At 38.0% G+C, this 22,955-nt stretch overlaps 1 protein-coding gene across 1 annotated transcript in view; it reads right to left on the minus strand.

Annotated features, from left to right (window-relative positions):
• The window catches only part of Mgat4a (alpha-1,3-mannosyl-glycoprotein 4-beta-N-acetylglucosaminyltransferase A), a 96,942-nt gene that overhangs the window by 34,782 nt on the left and 39,205 nt on the right, over window positions 1-22,955 (minus strand). The window contains exons 5-6 of the mRNA XM_058578298.1: window positions 22,417-22,557; window positions 13,676-13,809 (exon numbers count right to left, since the gene is read on the minus strand). Coding sequence (XP_058434281.1) covers window positions 13,676-13,809; window positions 22,417-22,557 — 275 coding nt within the window. The remainder of the gene's footprint in view (window positions 1-13,675; window positions 13,810-22,416; window positions 22,558-22,955) is intronic.

Consider the following 22,955-nt stretch of genomic DNA (forward strand, 5'->3'; position numbering starts at 1 on the left):
AGATATGGCACAGCTTGACCACCAGGAGCCAGGAAAGGAGGCAAAGAGCACAGTGACCAGCACACGAGCCCTGGTGGTGGCACCTCTGTGCTTCTACCACCCATGTTGGGTGACTAGAGTTATAAGACAACTACAGAGCCCGTCCACAAAGCTGAACTGGTTGCCTTCAGCAGCACAGCGGGAAGTTCAACCCAGCTTGCGTCCCTACACGGCCAGCCTCCAGCCCAGCCTCACAGCCCACTCCAATGACCCTAAGTCCAACACCCACCTCCGACATTTCAGAAAAACATGGGGCTAGACCTGCTTGACTCAGGAAGTGAAGTGTTGGCCAAAATGCCCCAAAGATCCTGTCTAGATAGGGTCTACACATTGTGGAGAAGCTCAGAGGGTAAAGCTATTTGACCCAGGAGGTCAAACAGTCCCTCAACTCAACCAAAAGCCCACTCCATGGCACCACTGTGATAAGGAAGCAATCCTCAATCATGCATTTCCAAGGAGCATAACCTCTGACCCCACTAATCCAGAAGAGCAATGTTGCCTAACCTTGGAACCTGTATTCCGCCCAACTACAGATCCTAAATAGTGGAAATGCCTGACCAGGGAAGACATCCTCTGACTGGCCTGACCAGAAGCCATCACACTATGCCAGGATCACATCCAACTAGAGAGCTCACAGAAGCTCTGCCTCTATAGGAGCTTCACCAGTTGGCCCCCTAGAATCACAGGCTAAATAGTGAAGGATGGGCCCTGCCAAAGAATGCCTGCGCAGGCCAGAAGAGGGAGCTGTCTCCTCAAAGGTACACAAAGTAATGCTAGGACATAGTGATTACAAGCAGGGAATTATAACACCTCTCTCTCTCTCTCTCATATATATGTATGTGTGTATATATATATATATATGTATGTGTGTGTGTATATATATATGTATGTGTGTGTGTATATATATATATATGTATGTGTGTATATGTATTATGTGTGTGTGTGTATCTAACAGACCTCCAATAACAGACCCTAAAGACATGGCAATGTATGAAATGACTGATATTCAGTGAACCACAAAAATACAGGGCTAGAAAACCAAATGTAATTTGGAAAGCAATACATACACAAGCAAATTTGACAAAGGAATAGAAACAATTTTTCAAAATAATTAAGCAGAAATCCTAGAAATGAAGAATGAGTGAACTAAAATTTTCAACAGAAAGCTATGACAACTGACTTGATCAAGCAAAAGAATCAGTGAGTTAAAAAGAATTTGAAATTACTTGGACAGAGGAACAAAAACAAGGAAGGAAGGAAGGAAGGAAGGAAGGGAGGGAGGGAGGGGGGAGGGGAGGGGGGGAGGGAGGGAGGGAGGGGGGAGGGGGGGAGGGGAGGGAGGGAGGGGGGAGGGGGGGAGGGGAGGGAGGGGGGAGGGGAATGGGAGGGGGAATGGAGGAGAAAAGAAGAAAAGGGGGGGAGGAGGAGAGGGAGGGAGGAAGGAAAGGAGGGTGGGAGGGAAAGAAAAGAAAGGAAGGAAAAGAAAGTCAGTCGGGAAGTCTATGTGAACTACAGGAGAACCTCAAGAGGCCAAATCTGCATGTAACAGGAGCTGCAGAAGCTGAAAGAAAGAGGAAAAAAGGCCAGAAAGTATGAACAGCAGAGAAATCCCCTAATCTGGGGGTAGATGCCAACAACCAGGTACGGGAAGTACAAAGCTCTCCAATAAATTTAACCCGAAAAGGAGCTCAGCAAGACACCAAGCAATCAAAATCAAAGACAAAGTTCTCACAGCAGAAAGGCCACATCTAGGGGAAGCAATACCACTATCTCCAGATGTCTCCACAGAAACCCTGGAGGACAGGAAAGGAGAATGATATATTCAAAGCACTGAAAGGGAAAAAAATCACCAACCCAGAATACCTTACCCAACAAAGCTGTCTTTCAAAACTAGATAAATAAAAACTTCCCTTGACAAACACAAACTAAGGGAGTTCACCACCCGACTTTAAGGAACTCCCTAGGTAAAGGGAGTTTTTAAGCTATAACAAAAGACCTCTAAATAGCCCACAAAGCATACAAAATTATAAAACTCAATGGTCTAAGGAAAAGAGCCATATTCAGAATACTCTAGACAATGACAGTGTATATAGCAAGTCTGTTCCTAGCAAGAGGGTTAAAACACAAAACCACTCATATTTACAGGAGCAGAAATGAATTAAATTGAAACAAAAAAAATTAAAAATCAAAGAAACAAAAAGTTGCTTCTTTGAGAAAAAATATAAATTTTCATACAAAAAACATAAAATGTTGGGGAAGGAGTAAAGGCAGAGCTGTGTGCAGTCAGCTTGAAACAGGCTGTTGCAGGCTTAAATTGCTCTGTGTAAGCCTCACAAAGCAAAGCTCTTCAGTGGGAGCACACAACCAAAATAGAAAGTATTCAAAGCATACCAGCACATCACAGCAGAGAGGACAACAGCAAGAAAGGAAGGAAGCACTACAGGCGACCAGAAAGCGATTAGCAAATGGCAATCACTAAATAGTGAGTCCTTACCTATCAGTAAGAACCTCACACGTAAATGGATTAAATTCTCCAATAAAAAGACAGTGACTGACTGGATTAAAAAATAATAACCAAGACCCAATTCTATGCTGCCTGCAAGAGAGTCAATTCACTTTTAAGGAGACACACACAATCTGACAGGGATGGAAAAAGATTTCTCAGGGAAACCAAGGAAGAGATGTGTTTTTACATCAGACAGATAAGACTAATAAACTACAACAACATTCTATAATAAGGGGGTCAATTCATACAATTGTAAATATATCTGCACCAACATCAGAGCACCTAAATATACAAAACGAACATCAAAGGCTCTGAAGGAGGGAGAGTGTGAAACTGAAGAGTGACCCTGAAGACCTGCCACTGTAGCTGCTCAGATTTCAGGCTCCCTGAGCTCTAGGAACTCCTGGCTGTCCTTTTACCAGCCCTGGGCATTCCCTACGTGTGGCCTGATTCAGCCAACACTGAAAGGTGTCATTTTCTGGGTAGTACTCTCCCCTCTGGACCTCTGCTCTGCAGTCTCCAGCTTCTCTGTTTGGTGCCCCTTCTGCATACAGAAATATGTTTCATTGGGATAGAGAAATATGTCTCTAGGCAGAAAACTGGGACAATCATGGTGCTTTCCCTCTATCTCAGGCAGCCACATCCTGTGTAGTCTGCTGTCCAGTGTCCGAGAACAGTTGATTCACCCACTTTGTCCGGCCTTCTACTTGCTGACATCAGGAAGATAAGTCCAGTTCTTGCTAACTCCACCACACTGAGAAACAGACGTCATTTAACATAACAAGGAACCACTGAGAATTCCAGAAATATAATGTGTACATGTGACAGATCAGCAGGATTCAAAGGAAAGGGATGTGTCAAAATGGTGCTGGCAGCTCACAATAAATTTTATTTCCCTAGGATCCAAGGAAAAGCTATTACTACCCACCTAATGCTTGATTTTTTTTTTATTTTCAATTAAACATGACACACCAACAGAGCCAAACAATGTCACATTATTTTAGTTAGCCAGGTTTCTAAAATGGTCAAGGGCTGAAAGATAATAAGAGGAAGTTCAAGAGCTAGACAAAAGAAAATTACTTCTTCATTTGCAGTACATTTGCATAGCTTTCCTGCCGCTAACTAGGATGCTGAGGCCTGATGCCATAGCAGTGGCTCACTTTTTTTTTTTAACCATAACCCAATCCGTTCAATATGCTTATAAATCAACTATTTCTGGATTCTTCCATGAATACTTCAAGCCTCAGCTGGATTATGACAAGTTTTCCCAGGGGTCTCCCATTTCTGCCCTTACCAAAGTAGCCAGCAGAATCCTTTCAAAAGAGTAGTCACATTACTCTTGCCAAAAATCATAATGTAGTCACAAGAAAATATGAGATGAATCCAAACTGAGACATTTTGCAAAATAATTTACCAATGCTCATCAAAAAATACCTAAGTTCACTAAAGACAAGAAAAAAGAGAGGAGTCGTCTTGGATTGAAGGAAACCTACAGATACAGAACCACTAAGTGTAGTGTGGGACTCTGTAATGGATACTGGAATAGAAACGTGTCTGCAGGTGGAACAATATGAAAGGCTGCAGTTGAATCAAGAGCATTACACTCATGTCCTGGTTTTGATGGGTGAGGATGGCTACATCAGTGGTCAGCCTTCAAGTGAGACAAGTGAAGGGAACGCTGTATAATTTTTGTAACTTTTTTCTAAGCCTAAAATTATTAACAAATAAAAAGGTATTTTGTAAGTGCCTTTAAAAAAATTAGTAAGTTAGGTGTCTTCTCTACTAAAACTCCTGAAGGACTTTCCATCTTAATTAGAGCAAGGATTGGCAAAGCCGATCCTTGGCCTGGCATCCTAAGGTAAAACCCGACTGGAACACTGCTCCATGCATCCCCTTACATGCTGTCCATGGTTTGTTTTCATGTTAAATGGCAGAGTTGAACAGTTCCAACAGAGACTGGATGACCTGCAAAGTCTAAAATATTTATCATTGACCCTTACAAAATTTGTCCTTGCCCTTCACTGACAGCAAAAGTGAAGTTCTTAAGATGAACTGTGGTGTCATATGTGGTCTAGCCCAGCCTGACAATCTCTGGCTGCCCGTTACTAGTGAGTCCCCTGCCTCCTCCACCAAGCCGCTCAGGCCTCTCCTTGCTGTTCTGCAAAACATGCCAAGCAATGCCCTGGCTCGGGGCCTTTGCATAACAGTTCCTCTGCTGTACCGTTTCACTCCTGCCTCCTTCAGGCCTCCGCCCAGGTGTCCCTGCTAACCCCACGCTGGACGACCATGCACTCCCTTTCTTCCTTACCCATTTATCCTCCGCCATACTAACATCTAACATACTGCATATTTGAATTTTTTTTTCTGTCCTTCTCTGTAAGTTACAATGGGCAGAGGTTTTGTTTTATTGTACATATGCTTAACAATTTACCACTCTTTCAGAAAATATTTGTTGAATCACCACCAAATTTCATGGGATAACATGTATACACGAGATTTCTTCTCGATAGTCATTTGTGTGATCTATGACCAAAACATACACAAACATCTTAAAAATCTAGCTGTTGGGAAATTATAGACCAAAATACTACCTATGCATTATAGTAATCTATAATTTCAAATGAAGAATAGAAGCAAAAACTAGAAGATAACCAGCAAGAATACAGAAGATTTGAACAACACAGTCCACCAACTTTACCCAACAACATCTACAGAAAGATCACTCCACAATCTCTACAGAATCCTCCACAGCAGAATCCACTCCTTCTAAGCACAGGGAACCTGGCAGAACAGATCACACACTGGGCAATGAACAAGTACTGAAAAATGTTAAAGGACTGAAATCACACAAACTACACTCTCCCACCATAATGTAGTTGAATAAGAAATCAGGAACAGGGGAAAATTTGGAAAGTCCTCAAATGGATACAAATTTAAAAAGCACATTTCTAAATAACTTTTGGGTCAAAGAAGAAATTACAAGGGGATATACAAAGTATTTTTGATCTGAATAAAAATTAAAACATGATAATATCAAAACTTTGGAGATGCAGCTAACATGAAACTTAGAGGGAAATTTGTAGCTTTAAATTGCCTATATTAGAGAAAAGATCTCCAACCAACAATCTAAACATTCACCTTAAAAACCTAGCAAAAGGAGAGCAAAACTAAAAGCAAGCAGGAGGAAAGAAGTAATTAATATTATATTAGAAATTAATGAATCATAAACTAGAGAAATACCAGAGTCTCAGAGAGTCTCTCTACTCACCTGCCTACCAGCCCACTAGGGCTGAAAAGACCTTAACAGTCTCACAGTAAGAAAGGGGGGGGGGATGGGAGGGTGAAGATGAGACTATTCAACATAACAAACTTCGTGAAATTACTGCACTCTTTAGCAAGGCATACACACAATTTAAAAAAAAATACAGCCAATGATATAGAAAAACTAGTATTTTTGTGCAGTGCTAGACTTCAGGAGCACCATCTACATTCTGATAGAGTTTTAATTTTTTTTTTAATTTCCAGAACCTTCCCTATTTTAGCTCTTCAATAAACATTTATTCAGTGAGTGAAAGAATTCTTAGAATGAAATCTGAACTCTTTCCATTATTAAAAAATAGTCTCAGGCAATGAGGAGAGCTTGAGGAAATATGATGACAGCAAAGGCTACCCTGAGACTACCAAGCTCTTCAGGTGCTTCAGGGTAGAAGAAAGTTCAAAAGTGCCCAGGTAACCACACCCTGTGGGTGGAAGCGCATCAGGCTGTCCGACTAGAAAGACTAGCCTGCTGAGGGAGAGTAAAGAAACCACAGACCACTGTCCGTGAGAGCCAGACTCAGAAACACAAAAATTTTCCTTTTGAAAAATAACTGAAATCCTTAAGCTTGAAAGGATCTAGTTTGGTCCTAATATCCAGAGGTAACAAGAAGAACTACTCAGACTAGCTGGATTGACAGGAAGCAGCCTGGCTCTGTGGAAGAAGGGAAGACAGTCTTTGTTTTAAATAAACCAAATAGTCTGGAACACTCTCTGACCCCTCATCCTCTGGCACGACAGCAGCCTGAAAACCCATTTCCTTCAATGATGATTCATAAGAAGGGAACCAGCCCAGCATGTACACTAAATAATAAGGAAAACTTAGCAAATCTAGCAGAAATGGAGAGGACAGCAGAGAGACAAAGCTACTCACCTCATCTGTAGTATCTGCAGTCAAAGGGTGCTAAGCAGGCATACCAGATGATAGTGGAGAAACCTATTTCTTAGTACAATGGTGAATACTACGTAAGACAATATAAATCAGGCAGAAGGGAAGAAGTAGGGTAGGAAAGGAAAAGAAGAAATAATACCAGTTTTATTGCTTCCCATGTCAGGAAGCCATAGATACCATCTAAGAAAACAGAGGGTTATATAAAGGTTCTGTATAAAGTTACAGCTACAACAGTAATCACTGGTATAAAAATACATACTTTTCTCAAATAGAAAAATGAAACACACAAAATAAAGCAAAACAAATAAGCAATGAAAAATCCTATAAAAGACATATGGGGGGGGAAATCCCATAAAATGATAGGATTAAGACCAAATAACTGCATACAGATATATAAATTCATCTAGAAGAAGAAGAGAAACAAGTTCTAATTAAATCACAAAGCAAAATTCAACTCTAGGCTGTAAACTAGATGCATTAAAAAAAAAAAAAAAGGTGATTTAGAAAGAAAGGGAAACAAAAGGGAGGACAAAGGAATACCAGACAAACGCAAAGCCCAGGAAAGCATAGGTCATAATACTGCCACCCAGTAAGGGCGAATTTGGGCCCTCAAAATTAACATAATGCATAAGTCACTTTAAAATGCCAGCAGGTGTAACTGCCAATTAAGTTATAAATATCCATGCATAAAATAACATTACTATTTATAAAACAAAAAACTATAATACAGGAAACACAAAAACAGTAGAAGATGTTTAACTCCTGAGTCCACAACACACTAAGTGGGAAAAGATAAGGATATATGAAGCATAAATGCAACAGAGCACACATAATTGAATTTTGAGAACAAGTAACATATCTCCAAGAGCTCATGGAGCACTCACAAAAACAGAGCATCTCTTAAGCCACAACAAAAACATCCACCAATCTGAAGTAGAAGCTGCACAGACAACACTCTACAAACTCACAACAGAGACAGATAGTAACAAACCAATGTCCATGACCAAAGAACAGCATGAAAATATCACTGAGAGGGTGGCAAAGGACAGAACTAGGCCAAGTGACTCCGGAAAACAGAACTCTGGATACTGTAAGGCTGAGACAAAAGAACTGTAGGCAAATATTTCCCTCTAGGCAGTGCTATCCTAGGGGTAGGGTTAACAACACAAAAACGACTGTATGTCCACTTGGGATGTAAAAGAATACAGATACACTGAGTCATAAAGAATTGGGTTTCTCACTGTTGGAGAAGAGTTGAAAAATTAAGGGGATGGGGGAGACTAGAATGGACTCTGAGACTGGAATCAAGTATCATTAGAAATCATGATGTCTAATATTCAGACAGATGGACACACATCTGTCCACTCAAAGGGCCAGAAGCAGTGATCTCTCAGCAGCCAGCACTTAGTGTCCAGATCTTGTTTTTTAATCCATTCTCCAATAAAAAGAATCAGGTTCCTTTGAAAAATGGCTGATTTCAGGACTGGTGCAGGGAAAATATAAGACTAGCCTAGAACTCTTAAGCTGCTAGAAAGCAGGGGAACTGCTGGGGCCATATCAGGAGGACAGAGTCGCCAATTCAAAATGAGCTAGTGACCAAACTTGGAATAATTGATCAACAAAATAAAGCTTATTCTTATTATGTACAACTCAACACTGATGCAAGTGACAAAATAAAAAGAAGAGCTCCTCTTAACAGACTCCTAATTATTAAATGGAAGCTAAATGATGAAACTAGAAAATCACCATTTGGTAAACACAATAATAAGACTGCTCACTTGGTAAAAAGTTATGATGAAATAGGATATCTGCTTGATTTCAAAGTATCACCTCCAAAATAGGCTACTAACTACACAGGAAAAAGAGTATCTTCGCAGTAGAAAAACTGGGAGATGTCATTTTAATCAAGTGATGACAGCTAACATTCCCAGTAATGAGACGGGTCAACATCATGTAGCCTTTAACACAAGGCCCTGAAAAAGAACACCACCTCACTTCTATGATACAACCTGAATACAATGATGAGGAAACACCAGACAATCCCAAACTGAAAGACATTCCATAAAACAGCCAGTAATCTTCAAGAGTGTCAGGTCATGAGCAGTGGAACATTTGGAGAAATCTAAATAACACTTAGAGCTTAGGACAGTACTTATGGCATTTGCAGGTAAATGGATGGAGAATATTATGTTAAGTGAAGTAAGCCAATCCCAAAAAACTAAAGGCCGAACGTTTTTCTCTGATTAGTGGATGCTGATCTATGATGAGGGATGGTATGGAAAGAATGGAGGAACCTTGGATTGGGCAAAGGGGAGAGAGTGGGGAGGAGTTATGAGGATAGGAAAGATGGTGGAATGAGATGGACATTATTACCCTAGGTACATGTATGAAGACATAAATGGTGCATTTCTATACCATTTACAATCGGAGAACTGAAACGTTACACTCCATTGGTGTACGATGAATTGAAATGCATTCTGCTGTCACATACAACTAAGTAGAACAAATAAAAATGATCATGATAAAATTGGTGTAAACAATATAAGAAGGGGGATAGTAGAGGATAGGAAAGGCAGCAGAATACAACAGACACTAGTATGGCAATATGTAAATCAATGGATGTGTAACTGATGTGATTCTGCAATTTGTATACAGGGTAAAAATGGGAGTTCATAACCCACTTGAATCAAAGTGTGAAATATGATATATCAAGAACTATGTAATGTTTTGAACAACCAACAATAAAAAATTTTTAAAAAAAAGAAGTGTAGAATTTAAAGCTGAACAAACAATTTAGTGGAAGTCAATGTAAAGAATTAGAGCAAAGGACATTTTAAAAGGCTTTTGTACCAAAGTAATGACTACAATAAAAATTCAAACTTTTGGAAATAATGAATCTGACAAAATTACACTATGTACATACATAAATATACCACAGTGTATTCCACCTTTATGCATATCTATAAAGCACTAATAAATAAATAAATGAGTGAAAAAAATTCAAATTTCTCTAAATTCCCAAAGAAATATAAAACACAAAAGAGTAGACAATGGACTACAATGAAATATAAGATAATGCATTAAGAAAATGTAACATAAAATCCTGTGACAGAGTTGAGAACAGACCAAATAAATCTGAAAAATCAAAAAAAAAAAACAATATAAGAAATTTTCTATATATAATAAAAACAAAAAAATGAGATTTACAAAATATTAGAATATAAAAATTATAATTAAACTCTAAGGAAAAATAAACACAGGAATGATACAATCTTAAAATCTGAATAGCACACTTGGATCCTACCAAGGAGCCTTAAGATAGAATGCATTCCTGTCAATCCCTTCTCAAGTTCAGAATGGGTCAGCGACTTTCAAATAATGCAACAGTGTATTGCTTAACACTCTGTATGTTCTATAAATGTCTCATCACATGCCAAAGGGATCAATAAGGGTGAAATTACCAACAAGGAATAAGGCAACTAATTACTTTTCTCTCTTCTTCTCCCAGAGGGGCATCTTATGGTTTCTCCCTTTCAAGCGAAAAAGAATACAAAGAACTGGGGGTCATGTGAGGAAAAGATGATAGTAACTCTTTTTCTATGTGCATCTCCAGTTTTTCATTCTTGATTTTTCTCCTCAAATATTAAAATGGACCAGAGAGAATTCATGCCTTTATATAAATTCCTAATTTATCTCAAAGCAAAAGGAGAGCAAAACTAAAAGCAAGCAGGAGGAAAGAATTAATATTATAATAGAAATTAATGAATCATAAAATAGAGAAATGCCAGAGTCTCAAAGAGTCTTTCTACTCACCTGCCTGCCTGGGTAAAGCTGCCTATTTATCCTAGATTAATTTCAAATGGGAGACTCAGGATGGCTTTTCAAAAGAGGATAAACTGGGAGTTGAAGGATGAAAAAGAAAGGGAATACAGCAGTAATAGTTTGGAATAATACGAAGAGAACTGAGGACACATGTGCCCTGTGGATCTGTATCATGAGCTGGAAGTAGAATAACCACAGCACAGGCCTATTAACACCGTATACAAGAATCCTTTCATAAGCAGATGGGAAACCTGGAAAAGCAGCAGTTTGGGAAAGTCAGATTAATCTGGCTCTGGACAGATTAAAACTAACATTCAGATAACACAGTGAGGTAGGCAGGTGGAAATACAGGCTCAGGAAGAGCCTGGAAACCTAGGCCCAGAAACAACTCCACATGTAGGTCACCCTCAAAGCCACACAGCACACACCTGTTCCTAGTGTTACTGAGGCCCCAGCTTAGAACTACTCATCAAGGTGGAATCAAACACTGTGATTAATAATAATTTTAAACCGACTAAAGGCAATTCAGTGCACTCTTTAATTCTTCTGTTCAGATTTTCTTGATTGTCTATATATCTATGCAGAATTTCAAGCAGTGCATTTGGGAGAAACGACTCTTCAGAGACGGGAACACTGCCAATGCCTGAACAGCCTCTTCTGTTTACAAGGTTTCCCCTGTGTGATCTCGCAGTGCCTCTGCAACAACGATGAGCTCCAAACAGTCAACAGCATCACTCTTATTGAAGAGATGAGAAAACTGAGGCTCAAAAAAGCAGAAAAATGAGCAGAATCCAGCCCAGGATACAGTCCCTCTGGATCCAAACCCAATAATACTGCATCTTAATCCAGATTAATCGTGATAGTAAGAGGGTCTCAAATCCTAAGGACATTAGGCTCTGTCTGTAAACTGAACATCATTTTTCAAGTGTGTAAGAATGATTCTTTCACAGTTAAAGGTTTTTTTGCAATTAAATATTAATATGTGCTCACTGTAAGTAAATTCTGATTTTATAAAATTGTATGCAATACAAAGTGACATCAGTCCATAATCCCAACTCTCAAGCTATTTGCTAGTGAGAGTATCCGGTATATTACAGGAGATTACTTTCCTTACCTGTTTTATTAATACACATATAAGAGCTATATAAATGTTTATGTACTTGAATGTATTTCTGTATTTGCAAATGTTTCTATTGGGTCTGTTTTTAGAAGCAAAATGTTGGGTTAAAGTGTATGTTTTTAATTTTAATAGCTATTACCAAGTTGCTTTTTGATTGGCCAGTTTGCTTACTTAAAAAGGAAAACTTTTATAACAGATCAAAACATCATAAGTTAATACAAGTAACAAATGAGAAAATATTTCATATATGAAAATGTCTTACAAATCATAATTTACAACCAAAAAAATAAGCAAAGCTTATAAAATAATTATACATACAAATGATCCAAAATAAAACTTCATAAACCAACATTTAATCCCACTCAGTAAAGAAATACTAATTAACAAAAGTCAAGTATTATTTTTAACCCATCCAATTGACAAAAATATTTTAAAACTAGTATGAACTACAGGAAGAAAGAAATAGCTCTCTCAGACTTTTGGAAAGGAGATAAACAGATTTAATTTCTACAGGGTATGCTGGCTATCTATGAATATTTTAATTTGTATGGATTCTGAGAGCAATCTGTATTTATAAATTAGTTCCAAGTCAGTAACTATAAAAGTATACAATTTATTTACAGAAGTGCTTATTTCAGTACTGCTTATAACTGCAAAAACTCAGAAACGGCCTATCAATCAAATAACTCATGTTGAGGGGCTGGGGCTGTAGCTCAGTGGTAGAGTGCTTGCCTAACACATGTGAGGCACTGGGTTCAATCCTCAGCACCACATAAAAATTAATAAAATAAAGGTATTGTGTCCATCTACAACTAAAAAAAGTTTTTAAAAATAATCCATATTGAAACCATACAATGGAGTATTTTTTAGCCATTAAAAAATGATGCTATGAGGCTTGGGTTGTAGCTCAGAGATTAAGTGCTTGCCTCACATGCATGAGGTACTGGGTTCGATCCTTAGCACCACATAAAAAAATTAATAAAATAAAGATATTGTGTCCGTCTAAATTAAAAAAAAATTTAAATTGTTTTTAAAAATGATGCTGTGATTTTTAATCTTTTTAGCATGGAAAGATGTTCACGGTATTAAAATATGTATAGAATGATCCACTCATATATGTGTACACAAGTCATAGGAAAAATTCTTTAAGACACATTTAAAAATACTTATAGTTCTATCCACATGAAGGTGTAAGAGGCGAGTTTTCATTACATATTTATGTAATTGTTTTAAATAATGTGCATATTACTTTTTTCATTAAGAAAACATTAAGATCATTTTTATTTAAAGAGACAGAGAACCCTGAAGGAGTGGGAATCAGAGGTCCAGAACTATACATAGTTATACTATGTCCATCTTCTGCCCCCCACCTTCTTTTTTCTTACCTTTTATTGGGGACGGAGGGGTGGGGATCAAACCCCAGGGCCTTATGCATGCTAGGCAAGCCATCTAGGTGAATGTTACCCTTAGCCTTTTCCCAGGCTGAAATTTGATATGATAATAAAGGAAATATTTACTCCAGGGCACTTGTTCCTTGTAGTATCAGACAAAAAAGATTCTTTCTCTAAATCTTTTGAGGAGACTAAAATTGAAGAAGTATATTCAAGTGATTTTCCTCTAATAATATGATGGCTGCCTCATAGGGGTTAGCCTAGGCTGGGGTTATGCCTAGGCTAAACCCTCCTTCAGTTTCACAACTCCAATTTAGGTCTCAGAGCTAGAAATGGGGATTCATTTTTTTATGATCAATGTGTATAATATTATCCTACTGACAATGAAAGTTATCATTCCTGGCTTTAACTGCAGGGAAGAAGTTAGAGCAAACAACACACAAGATTTACATTAACTTACCAGATAGCATATATTACCTAAGCTTCACTCAGCACATTTTAAAAATTGTTTATAAAGCATATCTGAATATTCAATTATAGTTTTAACTCTTAGACTATATATGTTAAAAAATAAAATGACAAATAATTACCTCTCCTATGAAGACTACTATAACACAGTCCAACTTCTCTTCAGGATACAGATTATCGATAAGGGAATGAAGAGTTTCTATGAGGTAAGATTTAACTTCTCTCTTCACTGTGGGAATCCCCATTACTATTGAAACTGAAACAAAACAATACAGTAATTACATAAAAAGACTTCACAAGGACAATAATAGAAAAATACTACCATTTTGAAAATACAATACTTCAAATTCACAGGAATTGAGGGATTCAGTTTCAATTTCAGAAAGAAATTAATCAAAGGATACAAGAACATACCTATAATACTGTATTATCATACGTTCCACATGGCTTAACCATAAAGGGGTGGGGTGGGACAGAGAGAGAGAGAGAGTGTGTGTGTGTGTGTAATGTCAAAGAACTGGTAAAAATAAGAGTCAACCTCACATTAAAAATGAATGGCTATAAAGTATAAACAGAAAAATTTTATACGACTAAAACTCAGCAACACTAAACATGCCTTAAAAATTAATGTCTTACATATCAACTTCAAGTCCATGATGCACTGAGAAGGGAACAGCACCACTTCTGTGGTTTTCTTGCCAAAAGGAATAATCTCAACCTGACCAAAAAGAAATATCAGACAATTCCAAATTGTGGGGTCAGTCCACAAGATAGGCAGCCAGTCCTCTAAAGCATCAAGGTCATGGAAAACAAAGAACTGTCCCAGATTGGAAAAGACTGAGAAAACATGACTATTTAAGGAAATACAAAATCCTGACTGGACCTTAGAAAAGAAAAACAATGAAAATTACAAAATCTGAATAAGAGCCAAAGTTAGCTAATAGTGTGGCATTGGTGTTAATTTCCTGGTTTGATCATGATACCATGGTCATGGTTATGCCGGGTAGATGAGGGATAGGGAAACGCTGGGTGCTACAGGAATCTGTGCAACATTTTTAAGGTCTAAAATTATAGTTGATCCTACTAAACTGCTTGTTTTGATTGCAAATTTATTTCTACATGATTAATTTATTAGGGATCAACATGGGCATAGCATGAATTTCACATTTGCTTATATGCAACTTCTCCTGAGACACTCATATAGGTGAATAATAGACAACTGTATGCAGGCTGGGCACCATGGTGCATGCCTGCTGCCTCCAGCAGCTCGGGAGGCTGAGGCAGGAGGATTATAAGTTCAAAGCTAGCCTCAGCAACTTAGCAGGGCCCCAAGCAACTTAGTGAGACCCCGTCTCAAAAAAGGGCTGGGGATTTGGCTTAGTGGTTAAGCAGTCTGGGTTCAATCTCAGTACTAAAAAATAAAAATAAAAAAAAAACCGTATCCAGGCTAAACCAATTCAGGAAACTAAACTTTGTAAAAGTACCAAAATGCACACACCACAAACCTCTACCAGCTGCCTCAGTTCTTCACATGCTGTCAACCATACCCATCCACACCGGGGATTCCACGTTCCTTCAGATTTCAGATAACGCAACTTGCACCACCAGTTTGTGGTAACTTGTAAGCTACAACCCCTCTATAGCCTGCAGCAAACTGCAGGTCCCTTTCAGGCAGAGTTCCATATTATATTAGTTATGTATCACTTAATCACTTAACATGTACAAAATTGTGCTGCCATCTTCATTAGGTTTTAACCTTTTTTATGTTTGCCTGGTTTTGAGTGCTGTTTTCCTAATCCCATTCTTCTCTTTCTGTTGCATAGCTTTGCAGGCTGCAGTGATTTGCGGAACACACATTTACTACAGAAGTGACTACATTTCAAAGTAAGTTTTTAAAATTCACATCTTAAAGTCGTAATATTCTGAGTGCTATAAGTCAACAGAGAAGTATTTTGCAGATGTTAAAAATAATCTAGTCTTAATTATGGAACAATTAATTGGAGATGCTACAAAATACTTAGAATTCATAGAATCCTAAAACTAGAAGGAAGCTTAAAGAACATGGGTCAACTAGTCTACAACCATGATTTGCAGGTAAGAATACTAAGTACAAAGGAGTTAAGGGACTGCACCTGTTCTGTGGCACAAATTATCTGAGTGAATGATATAAAAATAAGCTCCCGGCCCTCACAGAACTTACACTGCTGAAGAGGGAAAAGAGATAATAACCTTAGAGGATAATCCATGCTACACAAACTCAAATGTGATAATGTCAGCGTGAGGAATGGAGGGGTGCCTCTAACAGACAGTGTGGTCATGAAAGGCCTCTCTGCTTTCAACTGAGCTGGTTAATTAATGATGAGGCAGAACGTTCCAGAAGAGGGACAATAGGGAAGGCACAGTGCTTTTGACATAGTAAAGAAACATCAGGAGCAAAAATATATCTAAAGTAGAATAAGCCTAGATCCAGAGAATTAGTTAAGGGTCAGGTCACATGGAACAAATTCAGTCTTAATTCCTAGAACAAAGAGAAAGCCATTATCAAGTTGTAAGCTGAGCAGTGACATTACCCAACTTGTAATCTTTAGAGATTACCAAATGTTATGAAAAGTAAAAGCATAACTTTAAGAGTATTTTGGGAAGATCAGTTAGGAAGTTACTGCACTAATTAAAGGAAAAAATGGTGGTTTGAATTAGGATGTCTGAAGAGTTGAAAATGAACAGATAGATGAATTTAGGATGCAGTCTGAAGACCTTCACCAGGGGACCAGGAGAGAGAGGAAGAAGTGGGATCCAGGATGACTTCAGTAAGTGGAAAGGGGATCTTTTACCCAGAACAACACATTTGAGGGGAAGAGCGCTCCAAATTAAGATTTCTATCTTGATCATGTTACTTTGAGATGCCAAAACATAGGATGAGTTATCTTGGAAGCAAATTTCCATATACTCAACCTTAGAATCTAAAAAAAATATATTTTAAATATTTAAAATATAGATTAAGAGTGTAACAACTATGATATGAAGTGTTCCTAGGCAATGCCAACTCATAAGTAATTCAAAAACTTTATGGAAAAAGCAAAATACATTGATCCAGAGCACACAATAAAGTAATAATGCAAAATGTCTATTCCCTACTCACTAGGGATGTTTTTGCTTACATTTTGGTTTATTTAAGCTTAAAATGGCATGTTTTTGAGATTAAGCCATTTTCCCCAAATATACTGTTTTTGAGCTGAAATTTAAATTCTTTAGTTTTAGGACTCCAAAAAACACTGAAAATGAAAGTACTAATTTTGGTCACACTTACAGAATTAGAGTAAACCATGCTAGTGATAATTCAAAAAGTGACCACAAAAAAAAAAAAAAAGAAAGTAAAGAATAAAGGCAATTGTCCTGGTCTTCTGGGGTGGAGTAAAGTTCAGAGTCATCAGTCTGAGCACCGCATCTGCAGTCTGAAACCCTTCAGGATGTCTTTTCTGTTTGGCAGGGTAGCCAGTTATATTCAAGATGGCAACGGCTCTATCAGCCTGGATCCCTGAGTGATCAGTGAGTGCACAAAACCCTATCAACCACACTGGACATATACTGTCAGCAAAAATTTAAATAAACCTTTGCTATGTAAACCACTGAGATGTGGAGGTTGTTGGATACCACAGCATAACCCAGTCTGCTCTTGTTTGACATTACCATCTTCTATCACTCACAATCTAGAAAATGTGTGTATTCTAACGGGTTAGAGTTCAGGGGAAATATGTCAGCAAAGTGAAGAATATAGTCAGATCATCCTTTTAGAGAAGAATCAAGGAACCCAAGAGAAACAGAACCAAAGGGTTGGACTATATTTCCAATTTAAATAATAATTGTGCACATGAAAACTGACCATATACTAGACACTCTGAAATGCAGTCATAAGGTTGGTGAGGCCCCCACTTGTGCTGTTATTATGTGACAGAGACATCAATTGTTATGTCACTTTTCTTCCATTTTCTTGGGAAGTTTTCAAATTCTAGTATTTATTTCCTTTAAAATTGAGAACATTTTCAGAACAATCTTGATTTGGCATTTCCAATCTTCAATTAGTCTATCTTTATTTGAACTAAATTATATTCCTTTTTAAATATTCATTGCTACTTAATATTTTTAGCCCATCATGTTTCCCCTATGGTTTGACTTAAGTCATTTACTCCCCCATTTCTTCCTTTATATTCCATGACAATTTTTTGTCTTCTACTGCTCAGTTGTACTTTCTGTCTTCCCTGGCTTTATCCTCTTCTTTCACTGGAAATTAACTGCTGGAGAACTTTGAAGGTTCAGTCCTGGGCCATAGGTGATCTCATTTATATCCATGTCTTCAATAACCACTTATTCATAAACAAAACTCCTTAAAATTAAACCTAACCCAGATTTCTCCACTGAGTCTGAGATTTAAATGTTCACCTGCCTGCGTGACTTCTCCACTTCATATCCTTTCCCCTTGAAACTCGACATATCCATATTTAATGCATCTCTTACAAACCAACGCTGCAAACCATTTGCTACTGTCTCCTATCTCTGTGAATGCACCCAGCATGCATTGCTCCATCCAGAAACCTAAGGCTTGTCCACAAATCCAGTCCATAACTATGATTTCTCTTAAATGCTGCCATATAGTCCAAACAGCCCTTAACCCCATCTTCTTTCCTTCTCTACAACCACTGGCCACTGCCTAATCTGAGGCCATCCTTCTTCAGTACCCCCAGAACAGCCTCTTACCTGGTCACCCACATCTCCTCTCCTTCCCATACTTTCATTCTTCCCATTGCGGGAAATGGGACCTTGCAAGATTTAAGTCTTAAGACTTTTTGTCATCCTTGTCAAGTTCTACTTAAAACTCTTTAGTTGCTTCACATTGCTCTTAAGATGAAAACCAAACTCCTGTAACGGGTCTGAAAAGCCCTGTGATTTGGGGCCTGAACTCCTATCTCTAGCAGCACATTGTCCTGTGCTTCCCCTCACTCTGCACTAACTACAGTGGCCTTCTTTCATTTTCTAGGATATTCCACGCTCCCTTCTGTCACAGGGAAGTGTTATGGTGCACTTCTCATTTTTTTCCCATTGTGGTAGAATAGATGGCCTCCCAAAGATGTCCATGTCCTAATTCCTGAAACTTGTGAATATGTTACCCTACATGAAAAAGGGACTTTGTACATTTGACTAAATTAAGCATCTTGAAACAGGATTATTCTAGATTACCAAATGTGCTCATGGTAACCAAAGAGGTTGTACTAGAGGAAGGCAGAAGGGTCCGAGGGAGAGGATGCGAGGTGGTATCAAAAGGAGAGATGTGAAGACACTCTGCTTTAAAGATGAAGGAATGCCATCAGCCTGTGCACTCCAGAACAGCACAGGAAGGGATGATCGATCACACAGGGTTTCTGAAGGAACACACCCCCAGACACCTTAAATTTAGGATTTCTACCCTCCAAAACTGTAAGACTATAAATGTGTGTTAAGTCCCTGAGTTTGTGTAGTAGTCCGTTAACAGCAGCAACAGGAAATACCCACCTTTACCTGTTAACTATATATTCTACTAGTCTCAGAACAAATGTATTTTTGAGACTTCCCTAAACCTCTTCATCAGGGGAGATGCCCCTTTTCTACATTCTCAAAGCACCCTTTACATCACTAAAGGGTGATACACTTTAGTTACACTAAAGGGTGTAACTGATTATTTGACCAACACATATATCCTGTACTATGCCAAAGCTCCACAAAAACAAGAACCATGCTGAATTCTATAAACCAGAGTGCCTGGCACATGGAGGTGCTCATGGACTTTAACTTCAGCTAATACTTAAAGGAATTACCTGTGGTCCTCTCCTGACCAGGAGCACCATTTGGTAGATAACCTAACAAGAGTCTTTTGTCAGTCATCCTGCTCTTCACTGAATAGGCCCTTATTATGAAGACCTGGGTGCTTCTTCAACTCAAAAATTTTTTCTTCTGTACTTATTTGACTTTCTAAAAGAACCAAACAGCTCAATCTTCCTGATCACTAATTTTATCTTCAGATATATCTACTCGTCATCAACCTCCTGATGGAAATTTTAAATCACTGAAATGAAAAACACAAAGATTTCTGTTTCTTTTATAATAGTTATTATTTTATGGGTAAGTTTTATATTCACATCCCTCTAAAAGCACACTGATTGTGTTTTGTTTTTAAGTCATATTCCATTCTATAAACTAAATTTTTTTTAGTATTAAATCACTCATGGTGCTGATCTTAGATTTTGGAGGACTCCCAGTTGAAGAAGATGCCCTTCTACCCATTTGTAGTTTCCACACCTGGTTTTTGTGTCCTGCTTTTACAAATCTTTGTGGGAAGATGTAAGTGTGGTGCTAGGTGGGTGAGTAGTTATTAGTTCTGGACACAAGAATCCCTGACCCTCTCCTAGGGGTCAATAGCAACTCAAAGCACTGCCCTCCCCCTGCAGCCAGGGGAAGGCTTTGCTGCTAAGGGAAGTTTGTCAGCCTAACCACTGAAGAACAGAATTTTTAGTGAGCAGTAGTTTTAATTTGATCTCAAAAACTGAAGTTTTTAATATAAGTCCCTAGATATGAAACCCTAGAACCTAAAAATCTCAAAAATTACATACAAAATTGTTTTTTCACTATGCATTTTTCTAAGCAGAGGCTGATAGCTTTCCTGGAACCTCTAAAAGATTGGTGTGAACATACTTTATATACAGACAGAAATAATGAAAAATTGTGCTCTATATGTGTAATAAGAATTGTAATTCATGCCGCTGTCATGTATTTTAAAAAATTAAATCAATTAAAAAAAAAAAAAAAGAACCACTGCCTAAGAATTTAGGAAGGAAATTCCTTTCACATAAATCTGGGCACATTCCCACCCCCGATTCCAAGCTGTATGCTTTTTCTTTCAAAATTAGTGTCAGCTTTATAAGAATGTTAACTGCTGAACCAGCCATGATGGTGCACACCTGTAAATCCCAGCAACTCAGGAAGCTGAGGCAGGAGGATCAACAAGTTTTAGGCCAGTCTCAGTAATTTAGCTAGACCCTATCTCAAGAATTTTTTTTTTTTGGTACCAGGGATTGAACCCAGGGTGTTTAAGTACTGAGCCAAGTCCCCAGTCCTGTCTCACTAAGTTGCTGAGGCTGGCTTTGAACTTAACCATCCTCCTGCCTCAGCCTCCCAAGCCACTAGCATGGGCCACTACAATCAGCTCAAGATAAAAATTTTAAAAAGGACTGGACATGCAGTTCAGTGGTTGAGCACCCTGGGTTCAATCTCCAATACCAAAAAAAAAAAAAAGAATACTAGCTGTTGGAAAGCTGTCTGACAAGATTTTATTGTATTTAAGATGGTAAAGAAATAAAGATGTATAAACAAATAAAATGGAATAAGTACCTCCAAAAAGGAAGTGAACGTCACATTCATAAAGGACAGGCTACTACAAAAGAACCTGTCAGAAACTTTGGAAAAGTTAAATGACTTTAAAAACACTGCTATTTTCATTTTCATTTATCTTACTAATAAAATATACAGTATAAACCAATGAACCCACAATTTTGGCTAAGGCATCTTGTCCAAATAGAAACTGTTGAAGGGAGAGGTACAGTAAGTACCAGCTTCAAAAAATAATGAACAATCAATATTCTAAAAAATTAATTTAGAGTACCCTACATGTCTTGTTCATATTTATATATCTGGCACCTGCAGAATTCCTGGCCTCAATAAATATTTCTTGAATTAATAAAGAAATGAAAAAGTGAGTGAGTCTGAACATGGTATTTTAAGAGTTTACACCTCCTCAGGAAGATGACGTGTTATTTTAAACAATTAATAAAACAGAAAGATATAAAATTAAATCAAGATGAATATAAATGCTTATGGTAACAGACTAAACAATATGAGAAAAAAATGTGACCAAAAAAGAAAAGACAGGAAAATACTTAAGATTCTTACTATATCAAGAGTGGACTAAATCAGTTTTTCAAAAAACATTCACACAAAAATGAATTTCAATATTCATAAAGTAATCATCTTGTCACTTAAGATTTGTAAGGGAGCAAAATCTGCACTCCAAAATCTACAAAGAGCTGGGTGTAGAGGACACACCTTAGTCCCAGCTTCCTGGGAGGCCAAGGCAGGAGGATGGCAGGAGGCCAAGGCAGGAGGATGGCAGGAGGCCAAGGCAGGAGGATGGCAGGAGCCCAAGAGTTCAAGATCAGCTCCGCAACACAGTGGGACCCCATCTCTTTAAAAAATAAATTAAAACTACAAAGAAAAGGTTAACAATGTCAAAAAGGAGGAATAAAAGTAGGAAAGCAGTAAGTAGTCCAAACAGCTCTGGTTGCCCTGCCAAGTAAGAAAAAAATCACAAATTATGTTTTGAGTACATTATAAAAAGAAGCAACTGAAGTATTTCTATTATTCCATGGAAAGTTTATATAAAAGGGACTGGCCCCTGACATCTTGGTAAGAAAAAGTAGGACACACATAAGAACCACCTTCCTGGCAGCACTATGAGAGCGATTAATGTTGAAATAAGACAAGAGGAAAAGTCATCTCTCTACCTCCCAAGTTTTTAAAACAGAAAAATTACAAAGGTTTAAACATTTGTCTGCCTGAACTAGATTTCTCTTGATCTTTTTCTGCAATATTATTCTCATCTACAAAGAAAAGGGTCCAACTTCTTTCAACATGGCGTCTGGCCAGTGTAAGCCCCAAGTGCACAGATAAAGAAAGAATTTTTTTCTTTGACCTGCCAGACTGCTCATGGTCAACATAACATGCCAAGTCACAATTCAGACCAGCGGGACAACCAGACTAAGAAGTAAGAAAATAAACATACCTCCTGTTCTTCCATTGCCAATCTGCACAGCAGGCTGAAGGCTTCCTTCGTTTTGCAATAAATGAGGCAAATGATAATAAATAGTTGGCACTTGAAGGGATTTTTTGCTTGTTAACTCCTTTAGTAGCTTTAGGGTATTACCTGAAACACAGAAGTATTATTAATTCACAGAACATCTTACCTTATAGAAGTTGCTGATTTTATAAAAACAGCAGTAAAAATTTATGAGAATTAGAACTAAAAAGGTTTTTCCTAATTTCATAGCTTGGTGGATGGATGAGTCTCCATTCAAAATGAAAAGGACACTTTCCCAACAAGAGTCAGGATATGGATGAATAGGTGGATGAAGCCAAGGCACAGGACCAGGACAGGTGGGATGCCGATTACCCACCTCTGCACTCAGTCAGACTCACTGAACAGACTCAGTGTGCCATAGACTTAGGAAAATGTAACAATGCCAAGTACCCTGACCACTGATAGATGACTTCCACCTTTGTTACACATTAACACTTTATCAAATTTTTATGTATTTTTTCTGA

This window comes from Marmota monax, unplaced genomic scaffold, assembly GCF_021218885.2.
Source record: "Marmota monax isolate L192 unplaced genomic scaffold, Marmota_monax_Labrador192_F-V1.1 WCK01_AAM20220418_F8-fsc00210, whole genome shotgun sequence".
Classification (NCBI taxonomy): domain Eukaryota; kingdom Metazoa; phylum Chordata; class Mammalia; order Rodentia; family Sciuridae; genus Marmota; species Marmota monax.